Source organism: Candoia aspera, chromosome 1, assembly GCF_035149785.1.
Source record: "Candoia aspera isolate rCanAsp1 chromosome 1, rCanAsp1.hap2, whole genome shotgun sequence".
Lineage (NCBI taxonomy): Eukaryota > Metazoa > Chordata > Lepidosauria > Squamata > Boidae > Candoia > Candoia aspera.
Genome location: NC_086153.1, coordinates 36,579,082 through 36,594,223, shown reverse-complemented (window position 1 = coordinate 36,594,223; position 15,142 = coordinate 36,579,082). Strand labels below are relative to the sequence as shown.

Here is a 15,142-nt window from a genome sequence, read left to right as displayed (position 1 = left end):
AGGGAAACCACAGGGGCTTTTACAGCCAGTGGCCAGTCCTACTCGTCCTTGGGAAGAGGTTTCTATGGATTTTATTGTGGATCTTCCTCCCAGTCAGAAGAAAACTGTAATTTGGGTTGTAAAAGATTTTTTCTCCAAGCAAGCACATTTCATTCTATGTGCATCCATCCCATCAGCCCCACAATTGGCGCGCCTATTTCTCCTCCATATCTACTGCCTCCACGGTAGCCCCTCCCGTTTGGCCAGTGACCGCGGGACACAGTTTACTTCCCAGTTTTGGAAATCATTTTAAAAATTGATTGGCACTAAACAAGCTCTGTCCACATCGTCCCATCCCCAGACTGACAGTTCTACTGAGATTTTAAATTCCACTCTTGAACAATTTTTTAGAGCATACATTAACTACCATCAGGACGATTGGGTGGAGTTATTATCTTTTGCTGAAGTTGCTTGCAACAATGCTGTCCATCAAAGTACCGGACAAACCCCTTTTCGCGTGGTTTCTGGTCACGACTTTGTTCCCATCCCTGAACTGCCACAGCCCCCTTCCAAAACATGTTCTGTGTCTGACTGGGCTGTTAAACTGTCTGATTCCTGGCCGGTAATTCAACAAGCTTTGGCTGATGCCCAGGCTGCTTACAAGTTGCAAGCTGATAAGCATCGCATCGTTCTTTACAACACGACTTCAAGGTTGGGGATCAGGTGTATCTATCTACTAAATTTATCAAATCACCTCAACCCTCTAAAAAACTTGCTCCCAAATTCATTGGACCCTTTCCTATTGCTCAGCTTATCAATCCAGTTACCGTTAAATTGGACCTGCCTCACAATTTGAAATGCTTGCACCCTGTTTTCCATTGCAGCTTGCTTAAGCCTATGCACCACTCCTCACGCTGGCACCCTCCACCTCCTCCTCCTGCTCCAATCATGATTGACGGCCAACAACACTTTGAAATCAAGGGCATCGTTGATTCCCGCAAACTTCGAGGCACCCTGCAGTATCTCGTCCGATGGAAACATTTTCCTCATCCTGAATGGGTGTCTGCTCACCATGTTAACGCTCCTGACTTAGTTAACCGTTTCCACCTTGCTTATCCTTTAAAGCCTGCTGCTTGATGTAATCTTTATTTTGGGGGGGCAATATGTCATGTTCACTGATTCAATGTAGTTTATACATTGTAACGTTTCACGTGCCATGGCGCTGATGCGCGTTTCTGTTTGGGAGGGAGCTGCTGTGAGACCTTGTACCAAGCTCTGTATATGGAATCAGTACAATGGAATGTGTTTGGAATTATGTTATCTGTTCAAGGCCTTTTCCCGCAGACCATCAGAAGCCGTTAGGAGCACCTGGGATTGTGAACTTGAGAAGATTCTACAGGGGGAGGGGTTTCATTTGCACTGAGGCTTTTTCAGTTTGAATTTGGCGCGTTTTAATCATTCTCAGCTTTCTCTGTGATCCTGCATACTATTCTTTAATAAATCAGATATCTTTGAATTCCTGCTCATGAGTCCGATAGTGTTTTAGAGTAGGCGACCATTACACTTTGCATGTTAAAAAGTCACAGATTCTTCCCTGCTGTTGCTTGTTTAACAAATGAAGGTTTTCTGAAATATCAGACAGATAAAATATGTCACATTTAGTGGAGGTGATCTCTTTTTTGATTTGTTTACTAATGAAAAATTCCTCAGCCATTCCCACAGAGCAATAAAATGAAGAAGGCAGTTACGCTTTGATAACCAGTGGATTTCTATATGCAGTAATAAACGTTTAAAGACTTCATCATTGTCTTTGCAAGGCTGTTGAAACAGACGAACTTGAAGTGCATTCAGTTTTATGCAGTTGACCACCTTTATTACAACACTTAGAGACTCATGCAAGCATTCTGCTAATTAGTTTGAAATCAGACCATGCAGTGAACACAAAATACTTCTGGCACAGCACCTTTCAAAATGCAATCAATCCTCTGTATGTACCTGTCATGGAAGCAGCACCATCAGTAGCATAAGCCAATATTTTTGAGGGGGGTATCATTCTCATTGAAATAACTCTTCTTCAAAAATTGTTTTCCCTTTAGAGTGTGTTCTAAGCTTTCAAGCGAAAAGCATTTCTTCTCTAAACTTGTCATCAACCAAATATCTAACATAAACCATCAATACAGCTGTGTTATCTGGTAAATATGCTTCATCAATTTGCAGAGCAAACTTAACTTTTAACAGGGAGACTAGGAATCTGGCGTCAACAAGACAATATTTTCAGTATAATACAGTTTCTGTGGCCCCCCATTACATGTTTTTCATGTGAAGCCCCCTTGAAATATTCTGTGGCCCCCAGTTGAGAACGACTCACTTAAAACTAGAAATTCTGGAAGGAACTGCTTAAGATTCAACATACACCAGTTGTTGATGGTTTGTGTGCTACTTATTGCATAACTTACTGCACATTTCTCCTAGGCTTCTGGAGCAGTAGAGTTACTAAGATAGGGCCAAAATATGCAAGGAAACAATGAAATTCTTAACTTGTCATTTGTTTCTAGGCACACAGTTCCCACATTTCTTTGGAAAGATGCTCAAGGGAAGGACCACCTGTGGTATGAGGATGCTTTGGGTTCCAGTAATCCTGTAATCCTTTACTTGCATGGAAATGCAGGGACTAGGTAAGCAAAAAAACAAAAATAGCTCTCATGATTTAAATCTGTTCAGGGCTCATCATTTATTAGGTAGAGCAAGTGCCCAGGGGTTTGGAAGTGCTATTAAATGAAAGCAATTTTTCAAACATGTACATCTACTCAGAAATAAATCTCATTAAGTTTAATGTTGCTTACTCTAAATGTGAATATCGGATTGCAATGTAGCTTTATTAAAAGGGCTTTTATTTGGCCAGAACTATGAGGGGAATATTCTGGTATTTTGCTGTGTCTGATTCACTTTAAAATATGAAGAAAAAAAATGAAGAAATGCACTTTTTTTCTGATAGCAGTTTTGGGTATAATTAGCAATGCTCATACTGAAGCCTGTATATCTCTTGTTTACTTTAGTAAATTTTTAAATACATCTCTCTACTTCCTTTTCATCAGATCAGATTCCATGATATTGTACCACAGCTTAGGTCCCGAGATAGACAATGTGGTGAATGTTTTGGACCTCAGTACTACTGTGCATTGTTCCACAAATTTGAATGCATACTATTGTTTATGTGCAATTGTTTACAGATTCTAAATAAGAAAACATTGAATATGATAGGTGCAGAAGCTTTATTCACCCTTCCAGTCAGTACTTAGTAACATCTCCTTTGGCAGAAGTAATAGCTTTTAAGTTTCTTATAGCCAGCTAAAAAGTCTTCTATTCTTGCTTTTGGATTTTTTTTTAAACACTTCCATGCAGAGCTCTTTTAGCTCAGAAATATTTTTTGGTCTCTTACATGTTTTATATATCTGAGATCTGTGGTGTGGAAGCTGTTAGTTCTTCCCAAAGAGGTATTTCAAAATAATGACTGGAAGGGAATCTAAAATTCTGCACCTGCCATATTTGCTATTTTCTTATTTTGAATCTGTAAAGAACTGCACTTAAATAATTAATATTTATATTTCAAATTTATTTATATTTCATATTTTGTCACTGTCCATCTCCCTCAAAAGAGGGACTATGCATTCACATTTGCAGAAAGATGTATTTACCTTTGTTGCAGCTTCTGTTCCCTTAGGGATTTATCAAAACATCCAGTTTTACCAAGGGTGCCTAAGCTTTTACATAAGGTAAAGGTAAAGGTTTCCCTTGACGTAAAGTCCAGTCGAATCCGACTCTAGGGGGCGGTGCTCATCTCCGTTTCTAAGCCTTGGAGCCGGCGTTGTCATAGACACTTCCGGGTCATGTGGCCAGCATGACGACTCGGAACGCCGTTACCTTCCCGCCGAAGCGGTACCTATTGATCTACTCACATTTGCATGTTTTCGAACTGCTAGGTGAGCAGGAGCTGGGATTAACAACGGGAGCTCACCCCGCCGCGCGGTTTCGAACCGCCGACCTTCCGATCGACAGCTCAGCGGTTTAACCCGCAGCGCCACCGCGTCCCTAAGCTTTTACATACAAGTGTATATATACTGTATATTTAAAACCTACTGCAATTAATATCAAAGTTCCAATAGCAGCCTTGCCTGGGGTGAGAGGACATTGTCTTTACTGCCACTGCAAGTTTTAACCTCTAAAGCCTTTTATGGCACATATCAAGTTATCTTCAGGACTGCATTTGGCTCACTAGGATTGGCCCAACCAATTCAGTCTTGCCAAGAGAAGCAGTTGGTGGTTCCCTCCTTTAAGGAGGTGCAGCGGGTTGAAGCTCTGAGGTCCTGGTTTTCTGTAGGAGCACTGTCACTCTGGAATGGCCTGCCATTAGAGATTAGGTTAGCTCCAACCCTGTGGCCTTCCAGAAGCATTTGAAATTGGGGCTCCACTGAAGGGCCTTTGAAGGGTGTTGCTTGTTTTTGTTTTGTTTTGTTCTGAAGTCATTAGGTTTTCATCATTTTTATGGTACCATAGATCTTTTAATGGTGCTCTAAGAAGATTGAGAGATAATGTTAATTGAAAGATGTGACTAAAAAGATGTTTTAACCTAATGGTAAAGGGACTATAAATTCAGTGCCGGACTCGTCGTCAAGATGTGGTTGGCTATATACATGGAAGGAAGGAAGGAAGAAATGTGCTTCTTTCAGGAAGCCATTCTAAAACTGAGAAACCCCTCTCCTTTGTGATTAAATATTGGTTACTAGTAAGGAAGTCCCTTGGAAGATCTTTGATGGGAAATTTTAAGACACAGGCAAGCTGGTGAAAAGAGCAACATTTTTTCAGCTTGTTTTCTTTGTTCTAAATCCTCTAGTCTCTATAAGTGTTCAGAAATGTGATTTTATAAATGGGAAAATGTTTCCCTCTTAAAAATTGGTGGTTCTTTTCACCCTGGCAGAGGGAGGGAGTTCTAGGGGCAATGCTAAACTTGTATCAGTGGAGTGCTTTAATTACAAATGGATACAATTTAGTTCAATGTCTGCAGTTCAGATTTTTATTTCAGAGGAAGTGGCTGACTTCTGAATAAAGATGTATAAATTATCCTGTAAATTCTACTTAACAATGCTTTTCCCCAAGCAAGTGGCTAAGATTGCGGTCTTAAGTAAGTGTTTATTGAAATTGGTGGTCTTAAATGTGCTATTTAGGCTGAATTACATCTAGTGAATATGTTTTTCATTAAAAGCCAGCCCATTTTAATATTAATGCTAGAAAATTATGTAACACAGTGTTTTGTTTTGATTTTAACTTTACTTTCCAAACATTTCTTAACAGAGGAGGGGATCATCGTGTAGAACTTTACAAGGTAGGAATTGCAATGTTGTTTCTCAAATGGTCTGAATGCTGTTATGCAGTGCTATAAAAGCCAACATGTATTTGTTTTCTATAGCTTATAATGTGGGAAAACTTAAATAAGTATTAAAGGTATAAGAAGAAGGTACCCAATATTGTGCATTACTGAGCAGTATTCTGGATTTGTTTAATATAAAGTAAAGCAGTGTCAGTGGTAAACCTTTCATGGCCTGTTCCATTCGTTTCACACTGCAGTGAATGATCTCCACTCTCCATTAAAAATGAGAGCCTCGTACATAGAAAATTGTCAGATCAGAGTGAAGGAATGTGTTAACATGTAGTGATGTATTATGTCAAAAGTGTTTCTTAAACTTATTTGGAGTTGCTTATCTTCTCTTACAGGTTTTAAGTTCTCTTGGTTACCATGTAGTCACATTTGATTATCGAGGTAAGATTCTTAGGTTATAGTTTTATCCTGAAATGTCCTTTTGTTCCCAAATAAGGTTGACTCTTTTGTTTTAAGCAATCAACCTACTAGCTATTTCTTGAATTTCATTAACCACATACTTTGGTGGGGGGATATTGTTAATCCCAGAGATTATGGTGCATGTTCTGTTAATACTCAGCAATCCCCCATTTTTATAAATGAATTATAAATAAATTATAAATGAATTGTTTAGTTTAGTTAACAGTAAGAGTATGCAAAATGTTGGACCTCAAATGAAGAACTTCACAAAGCAGCCCATTTTGAAGTTGTTGTTTTGAATGTGAAACAGGAAATCCTGAGCCTAAAACAGTGTTTTGAACTCAGAATAGTTCTGCTCCCAGCTCAAAATACTCCAGAATGGTTGAAACAGCCCATTTAATGTCACAGCAGCAGTTTCACACTCAACAGGATGTTTCATGGAGTTTTGCAAAGTTTCATACTGTAAACAGTTCAGAATGAAATTTTTTGCATGTACCTAGTTAGTTGTTTTCAAATAGTTATTCAAACTACTTATTGGGCAGTGAGTCCTGTGCCAACCCTTAAAAAATATTAGTTTCTCTCATCCATTTTGACTGAATACTTTTGAAATATTCTATACTTCCATAGATTGATCTTCCCATTAATGTCTAATGACAACTTTGCTTGAATGACTTCAGATGTGTCTTTGCTGGGATCAGGAACTATTGTGAGCTGAACAACATATTAGACAATTGTAAATATATATATTTCAACAATTTCCAGTTGCATCCAGTTCTTCATACAGTATTTCTTGCCTTTCTGAAATTAAGTCAGCTAACAATAAAAAAAAAACCCTGGTACTTTGTATGGATAAAAGCCTCATGTACTCAGCCTGCTAACAAGTGAACCTCATTGCTGCTTAAAATAGGAGATAATCTTAAATTTCCTAAAAGTCTGCAGGGTTGAACTTGAAAGAGTCTTATAGAAGGAGTTTGTTTCCTAAGGCAGGGCTTTGCTTCTTCAACTTAATGGAGAATGTTTCTCTGCCAGGAAGAACCAGACCACATAGGGGCATAATAGTCTGCTTATTCAGTGTAATTTTCCTGAGCAGTACTTAATTAAAAAAAAATCAAAGTTTGTTACTGAGTCTTCAATTAGCTTTGCAGTTTTCACAAATAAGGTTATGTATGTTAGTTCGGCTTGTAAGTCAGCTCCATTCCTCATATTCAAAATCAGTTTACTGAAAAGCAAATATTTCCAGGAATTCTGCTGTAGTCGAAGGTCATCTTTTTAGTGTGGCTTTCCTCATCTTGGCACCCTTTGGATGTGTTGAGATTGTGACTCCCACAATTCCTATTCAGCATTCTTAGCTGGGGAGGGACATGTTAATACAATACGAAAGTAGCTTAGTCCCAATACAAAATTCTAAGATGCTTTAGTTCCAATGGAATTAGAGCCAGCGTAGCTGGCAGATAACTGAGTTTATATTTCCATATGCTCATTTTTTAAATGCAAAGAATTTCTCCTATACTATGCCCCCCCCCCAGTAATCCTTAAAGTCTGTTTGGAGATGTTAAGAAAACCTCTCAAGAAGTTTTTGCTGTAGTTTTGAGATGATGTGGAAGAAATTGCCCCACTCAGTTCCATTAGCAAAAACAGTTTTATCAGTGGGAAAAGTCTAGCTGAAAATTTCAAGCCATACTGGAATCCAGTTGAATAGTTCTGGTACAACTTTAGTTCTGGCATTACTGTATGTCAACTCCATTTTATTTTATTGCGTATTTTAGCCTGCTCCAAGTAAATGAAAGGTAATTAAGAACTTGCCTATTCATTTCCAATGTCGTGACTCATTGTGCTCTTTGGTCTTAACTGAAAGTATTTTGATACCAGCTTAAAGCATGATTCCTGGAATATTTATGTTTATGTCTTTCAGGATGGGGAGACTCTATAGGCACTCCCTCAGAAAGTGGGATGACCTATGATGCTCTTCATGTATTTGATTGGATAAAAGCAAGAAGTGGAGACAATCCAGTTTATATATGGGGACACTCCTTGGGCACTGGGTAAACATTTATTTTCCAGATGATACTAAGCAAAATTTTAGAATAATATTAGTGGCTTCATTCAGAGTTTATATTCTGCTGGCAGAAGTGTCCCCAAGACTCCACTCAAAAAGTTCCTGCCACTGGAAAGTGCATGCTGCCCTGGAACCTCTTGCTTAGCATCCCAACTATTCAGGGCAGATTTTCAGGGAAAAGACTGAAACACTTAAAATCTCATTTTCCTCTGTTCCAGAGTAATCAACTAGATTACTAATCTGCTAAATTGGAACCTTTCCTTAGTCTGTAGGAATCCTTCTGCCCACAGACAGGACTTTGAATCCAAATTGTTTGTTATGGGTTAATAATTTGATGTTGAGATCAATAATTCTAGTTTAAACTACTTGATGCAAGATAAGCACTGAATTAAATGGAAATGCTATGCCATACTTTCAGGTTTAAGGAAGTCTAATCCCAGACAGTGTACATCCCAGAAGTCAAGGTTCAGGAATCCTATCAATATTTGTTAAATTAATGCTGTAGATACTATGTAGGTTCATTGGGGGCAGCAGTGTATTTAGAGGGTATGTTGGAATTTCTTTGTTTTTGCGTGGACAAGCCATTAGTTACCATGGTAATTGAGTACTTCCTTAAGTATCGGCAGGGTGAAGAGGTCGAACTTAATTGTCCTCAGTTTGGGTATTAATGGCTGCATTGCCTGGGAGAGGGGAGCTTGCTTGTTACTTGTTTAGTTTCACCTATGTAGCCCTCCAGCGCAGTCTCTTCCCAGCTTTCTCTGAGAGCGTGTGTGAATGCGCAAGCCTGTAAATATGTTTTTGAGCTTTCTGTAAATAAATTGATTTTTATAGAAATGCCTGGTGTGTGATTTTTCTGATCTCTCTGGGCCAAACGCTTTCCAGCACTCTGCAAGAGGTTATGGGCCCAGAAAAAAATCCAGTAAAACCCCAGAGAGAGCAGAGAGATCAGCTCCACACCTCATGCACATTTTTAAAGGCAGGTAGCAAAGACCTGTGAAGATTTTCCTTCGGAGCCGCCTGGAGATTTTCCAGCCACTGCCGGTCTGCAGGACAAAGAAGCCAGTTGAGGTGACTTGCAAAAGAAGGAAGGAGCCATGGCTACCTCCCAGCCCTCAGCGATGCCTCTGGAGTGCCTATCAGAGACCAACTATTTGAATTGGGCCCTGAAGATGGAGATGTATCTTTGCAGAGAGAATCTTTGGCTGCCAATTGGTGAGCAAACCCCCCAAAATCCCAGTGCTGAATGGCTTAGACAGGATGAGCGGGCTAGAGCCACCATTATCCTGGGAGTTGAGGATAATCAGCTAGTGCACGTGCGAGGTATGCAGTCTGCAAAGCAACTTTGGGACGCTTTGAGAGACTTATATGTAAAGGCAACAGCAGGGAGTAAAGTTGCTCTGACGAAAAAGCTGTACAGAGCCTACCTTGCAGAAGGAGATAGCCTTCCTGAGCACCTGCATTATATTCAGCAGCTGTTTGTTGAGTTGCAGGAGAGAGGAATGGAATTTACACCTCTCACAAAATTGTATATACTGCTGTCCTCATTGAATGAAATGTGGGACATGCTGATTTGTACCCTGGAGGCTATGCCTGAAGCAGACCTCACCCCATCATATGTAACACAGTGCTTACTCGCTGAATGGGAGAAGAGAGAGGAAAGATCCCCCTCCATCTCTTCTGGAAAGCTGCAGTACCAAAAAACAAGGGAAAAGAAGCTGAGGCTACAGCACTAGCCAGCCAGCGATGTTTCAACTGCGGTTCAGCTGGACATTTGCAGAAAGACTGTACCTTGAGACCCAAGAGTAGAAAGACAGAGAAGAAGAACACAAGGGCAACACAGAAGAAGGCTCTTCAGACAACCCAAACTGCACAGGTTGCTGAGAAGGGTAATTCTGATGTATGGGCGTTAGATTCTGGGGCCAATTGTCATTTATGTAATTGTAAAAGCTCTTTTGTGTCACTGTCTAAAACTGAAAGACAAAGTGTATCTTTGGCTGATGGGTCTGTGACCAAAATTATGGGACAAGGTGACTTGTATTTATCCTGCTTGGGAGAAACTGTAAAAGGTCTGTTGTATGTGCCAAATTTACAATCAAACCTTTTATTTGTGGCACAGTTAACTGCAACAGGGTATATCATAACATTTAAGAAAAATGGTTGTGAGATACGTAAAAATGGGAAATTGTGTGCTACTGGTATGTTAAAAGACTCCTTGTACATTGTACAAAATGCAAGGAAGCCAAGATGCAAGGCTGCAGTTGGCAACACTCCATATCATGACCAATGTGTACACCTGATGCATATAGCACAAATGCCAGAGCTGTGTGCTGACCTAAAGATAAAACCCTGTGACAAATACTTAGACTGTGTAGTTTTCAAAGAGTGCAAAACGTTAAAAGCTCCTGTGAGTAAGCACGTAACAGAGTTACAACTAGACCTTTGGAAATTGTACACTCTGACATTATTGGTCCTTTTGCTCCAAGTCTTGGACAAGCAAGGTATGCAATGACCATAATTGATGATTTCTCAAGATACACATTTATTTACATCTTAAAACACAAAGATGAGGCATTTGAGAAATTTAAAGGTTTTGTGACATGGGCAAATGGAAAATTCCCTAGGCCTGTATCTGCACTCCAGTATGATAGAGGAAGAGAGTACCTTTCTCACAAATTCAAAAGGTTCCTAGCAGAAAAGGGGTAGAACAAATTCTTTCTAACCCTTACACCCCTCAGCAAAATGGTGTTGCTGAAAGAAAGGGCAGAACCTTGCAAAATGGAATGTTATGCACACTTAAAGATTCACATTTATCTTTTAAGTATTGGGGAGAGGCAATATCTACTGCCTGTTATGTACAAAACAGACTGTATAACTCTGTGATTCAGGACACTCCATTCCATTTGTTTTATGGTGTGAAACCAAAGGTAAACCATCTTAGAGTGTTTGGTAGCACTGCATGGGTTCATATTCCAAAACAGCAGAGAAGGAAAGGAGGCCCCACAACAAAGAAAGCCATCTTTGTTGGCTATGAACAAAGCCAAAAGAGCCACAGGTTCATAATGGGAGAGAAATTAATAATTAGCAAAACGCTTCTTTTGCTGAGCAAAACTGGGGGAGATTAAATTCTAGCTCTTCAGTTGATCTGACCACCACAAGAGAACAGCAAGGACTTGCTGATAGTGATCTTTTGACTGATGAGGACATTAAACCAGAAAAGCAAACTGAAGATCTGTCTGCTGAGACAGATGCTTCTTAGGAAAGTGATAGGAGTCAAAACTTAAGCCCTGTATTACCTCGCAGATCTCAGAGGAATAATAAAGGTGTTCCTCCATGTTTTCAGGCTGAAACAGTAAAGGCTTTTCACATCTTTACTGAACCTGAGTCCTTAGAACAAGTGAATGCTTTACCACCTGAGATTGCACAAAATTGGCATTCTGCCATGCAACAGGAGTTAGCATCCTTGAAAGAAAATAAAACATGGGAACTGGTAAATCTACCTCCCAATGAACACTGTCTAGGTTGTAGGTGAGTTTTCAAACTGAAAAGGGATGTTGATGGCAAAATCCAAAAATATAAAGCAAGGTTGGTTGCAAAAGGGTTCACTCAAAGGAAAGATTTAGACTTTGATAAGACTTTTGCACCAGTTACTAAAGGTGAATCAATTAGATACCTGTTAAAAATTGCTGCACTCAAAAGAATGTCAGTTCACCACTATGACATTCAAACTGCATTTCTCTATGGTGATTTATACCACAAATTATACATGCAGCAACCCCCTGGCTATGAAAAAGGGGAGAATCTAGTCTGTGAACTGCAGAAGTCAATCTGTGGGTTAAAACAGGCTGCTAGATCCTGGAACCAAAAATTAGATGAAAAACTGCAGAATGTTGGTTTTGAAAAAGGAAAAGCAGATCCATGTGTAAATATGAAGAAAGACAAGGCTGTACATATCTGGGCATTTATGTTGATGATTTGCTGCTGTTCACATCAACAGAAAAACAAAGGCTTGATTTTGAAGCCTGCATGAAAAGCCATTTCACATTAAAAAGCCTTGGAACAGTAGCAAATTACCTAGGTTTAGAAATACACAGGAAGAAGGATGGTAGTTTTCTGTTAAGCTAATGGGGAAATAATGTTAAAATACTGTGAATCAAAAGGCATGGTTGCTGATATTTTAACCAAACCTCTTGCTTAACCAAGACATACAGAGTTGACAAAATTGGTTTGTGTCTTGCCCCTTAGCAAAACAAAGGGGAGTGTTGGAATTTCTTTGTTTTTGCCCGGACAAGCCATTAGTTACCATGGTAATTGAGTACTTCCTTAAGTATCGGCAGGGTGAAGAGGTCGAACTTAATTGTCCTCAGTTTGGGTATTAATGGCTGCATTGCCTGGGAGAGGGCAGCTTGCTTGTTACTTGTTCAGTTTCGCTTATGTAGCCCTCCAGCGCAGTCTCTTCCCAGCTCTGAGAGCGTGTGTGAATGCGCAAGCCTGTAAATATGTTTTTGAGCTTTCTGTAAATAAATTGATTTTTATAGAAATGCCTGGTGTGTGATTTTTCTGATCTCTCTGGGCCAAACGCTTTCCAGCACTCTGCAAGAGGTCAGTCCTCAATCCCCATTTTCTGCCATCAAAATAAGTAATTGAATATCATTAGGCAACATTTCTGAAAGCTCTGTGAATTTTGATGGACCTCCAGTGCAGCTATAAGGCAACTACCAGAAGTTACTCTGTGAGTGATCTTTATTGTATGTAGGGTGTTCCTTACTCTGTGACAAGATTTAAAATTTAGATGCGCTAATTCTAAACCAAATTACAAAAAGTGTCAGAAGCCTAAGCAGATGTGGAGGACTGGCACAGTTGCTTTTGATGACCATTACTGCTCAGGAATACAGCTCATATTAATTCCAATCTCAAGTTGCCCAGGTTTACAGTATTTAATTTTCTCATTTCTATAAAATAACAAAAATAATCAAAATGCTAATTGATTAATTTGTGTTTCAGTGCACAGATTAAATAATTTTGGAAAGTATAGATAGCTAATTTTAATATCCCTTTAATTAATTTTCCTTAGTTTTTTCTGTCCTCTCTACTTCTGTGCAACTCCTTTCAGCCTCCATACCTTGTGATGTTTCTGTAGCAGGTGGCAGCGTCTAACTAACCTTGGCTGATCTCACAAAAAGCTAAGCTAGGTTCGTACTGGGAGAAGAGATTACTAAGAAAACCCAAGGTTATAGGCTAAAGTGGGAAGTAAAAAAAATCTGGAAGAAAGCAATGACTCTTCTGTATTGTGCCAAGAAAACTGCATAGACTGGTCCATGCAGTCATCAGAAGTCAATCAGAAGGAGTGTTTACCTTTTACCTTCTGACCCCAGATCAGCTTTGAAGATTTGCTTGCTAAGATGGGGGGAACATTCTCATAACTTTTCCTAATGAGCTCAGACTTGCATGTGCTACAACTATTGGCTCTGTGGTTTTCTATTACATCCTGCTTGAACTCTGCTCTTAGTGCAGATGCTGCCAAAGACACAGGTAAATTTAAAACATCACTGTTATTGTTAGTAGTCAAAGGAGGCCAAAGAGCTGGAGGAAATTGGTTTTATAGAGTTTAAATAGAAGAGAGTGAAATTGTAAATGCAGTTAGGCCTCATTTAAAAAAGGGGGGGTAGAGCCTCTTCTACTGGAACTATACGTATTAAAAGTAGAGATAAGAAATGTAACGAGTAAATACCCCAATTTTGGGTTAAACATCCCATATGTGGTTTTTCTTACTGTATTATTTAATAATAAATTAAACTGGGTGTTTTTTTTTTCCAGGGGGTTGTACCTAAGTTGTCCTTCAATATACAGAAAAACTCCTTCCATTCACAAAAAGACTCCAATAAAGGGGTTGTGTATTTTTTGAGAATTCCTTGAGTGAAATCCATAAATTCTCCAGAGAAATGAGGTGGGGTCGCAAAACAGACCTGCAGGGAATTTATCACAATCACTTTGACAATATAAATATCCCATATTCAGCATGGGTCCACTGAGAGGAACTTGGAATACAAAGCATTTCATTTTTAAAATGAGAGAAAGTCATAAGCTTTTGGATTTATACAAGTGTTTCGTTAGATTGAAAAGGAGATGAATATCATTCAGGCAACTTAAATTTTAATTTATACATTATTTGATTAGTTTTGCAATAAAAATGATAGGCAGCACTTTACTGTTTTCTACTTTAATTGCTACTGGAGAGATGTGTGAAACTGCTAACCTGAGTAGTGTTTTATTAACAATCTGTGAGTAGAATATACCTTCTTCAATTGAGCTTTCAGACTGGAGAGAGAGCGTTGTTGTTTATGTCATGCCCTCATATTAGAGGGTCCACAATTCCACCAACCTGGAATTTCAGTATACTGTATGCTCCTGGAATTTTACACGTTGCTGCCTTCTGATGGTCAAGTGATGTGTCAAACCACAGTGTCTTATGACATGTTTTTGAAAGTAGGAGATAAGATAAATGAGATAGAGTTGTAATGAAGATGATTTAAGAAGAGGAATAGATGAGAGCTCTCTGTAATCAGCACTTAACTCTTTTTGTTCTCCTAGAGTTGCAACCAACCTAGTAAGACGTCTTTGTGAAAGAGGTAAGAGGGCTTTTTCTACATGGTGTTATAAGGAGCATTTCATTGTTGTTGTTTATTCGTTTAGTTGCTTCCGACTCTTTGTGACTTCATGGACCAGCCCACGCCAGAGCTTCCTGTCGGTCGTCAACACCCCCAGCTCCCCCAGGGACGAGTCCATCACCTCTAGAATATCATCCATCCACCTTGCCCTTGTTCGGCCCCTCTTCCTTTTCCCCTCCACTCTCCCTAGCATCAGCATCTTCTCCAGGGTGTCCTGTCTTCTCATTATGTGGCCAAAGTATTTCAGTTTTGTCTTTAGTATCATTCCCTCAAATGAGCAGTCTGGCTTTATTTCCTGGAGGATGGACTGGTTTGATCTTGTTGCAGTCCAAGGCACTCTCAGAATTTTCCTCCAACACCACAGTTCAAAAGCATCTGTCTTCCTTCGTTCAGCCTTCCTTACGGTCCAGGGAGCATTTCATATGATCCATGTTTTCTCCTCTCTTTGAGAAGAGATTAGATAGGTCAATATTTAGCAGTGAACACTGCCTTTTTTATTAAAGTGTGAGAAGGGCCTTAATGATCCATCATGTTGTACAGCTCTTTGCAGGCCAAGTCTTACACTGAACAGTTGATTGGTATGCCAGGGGCCATACTGGAAGAGGAGGC

At 39.5% G+C, this 15,142-nt stretch overlaps 1 protein-coding gene across 1 annotated transcript in view; it reads left to right on the top strand.

The window, feature by feature from the left end:
- ABHD12 (abhydrolase domain containing 12, lysophospholipase) overlaps positions 1-15,142 on the top strand; it is a 45,169-nt gene that overhangs the window by 19,779 nt on the left and 10,248 nt on the right. The window contains exons 4-8 of the mRNA XM_063301877.1: positions 2,535-2,654; positions 5,329-5,359; positions 5,749-5,794; positions 7,725-7,854; positions 14,457-14,494. Coding sequence (XP_063157947.1) covers positions 2,535-2,654; positions 5,329-5,359; positions 5,749-5,794; positions 7,725-7,854; positions 14,457-14,494 — 365 coding nt within the window. The remainder of the gene's footprint in view (positions 1-2,534; positions 2,655-5,328; positions 5,360-5,748; positions 5,795-7,724; positions 7,855-14,456; positions 14,495-15,142) is intronic.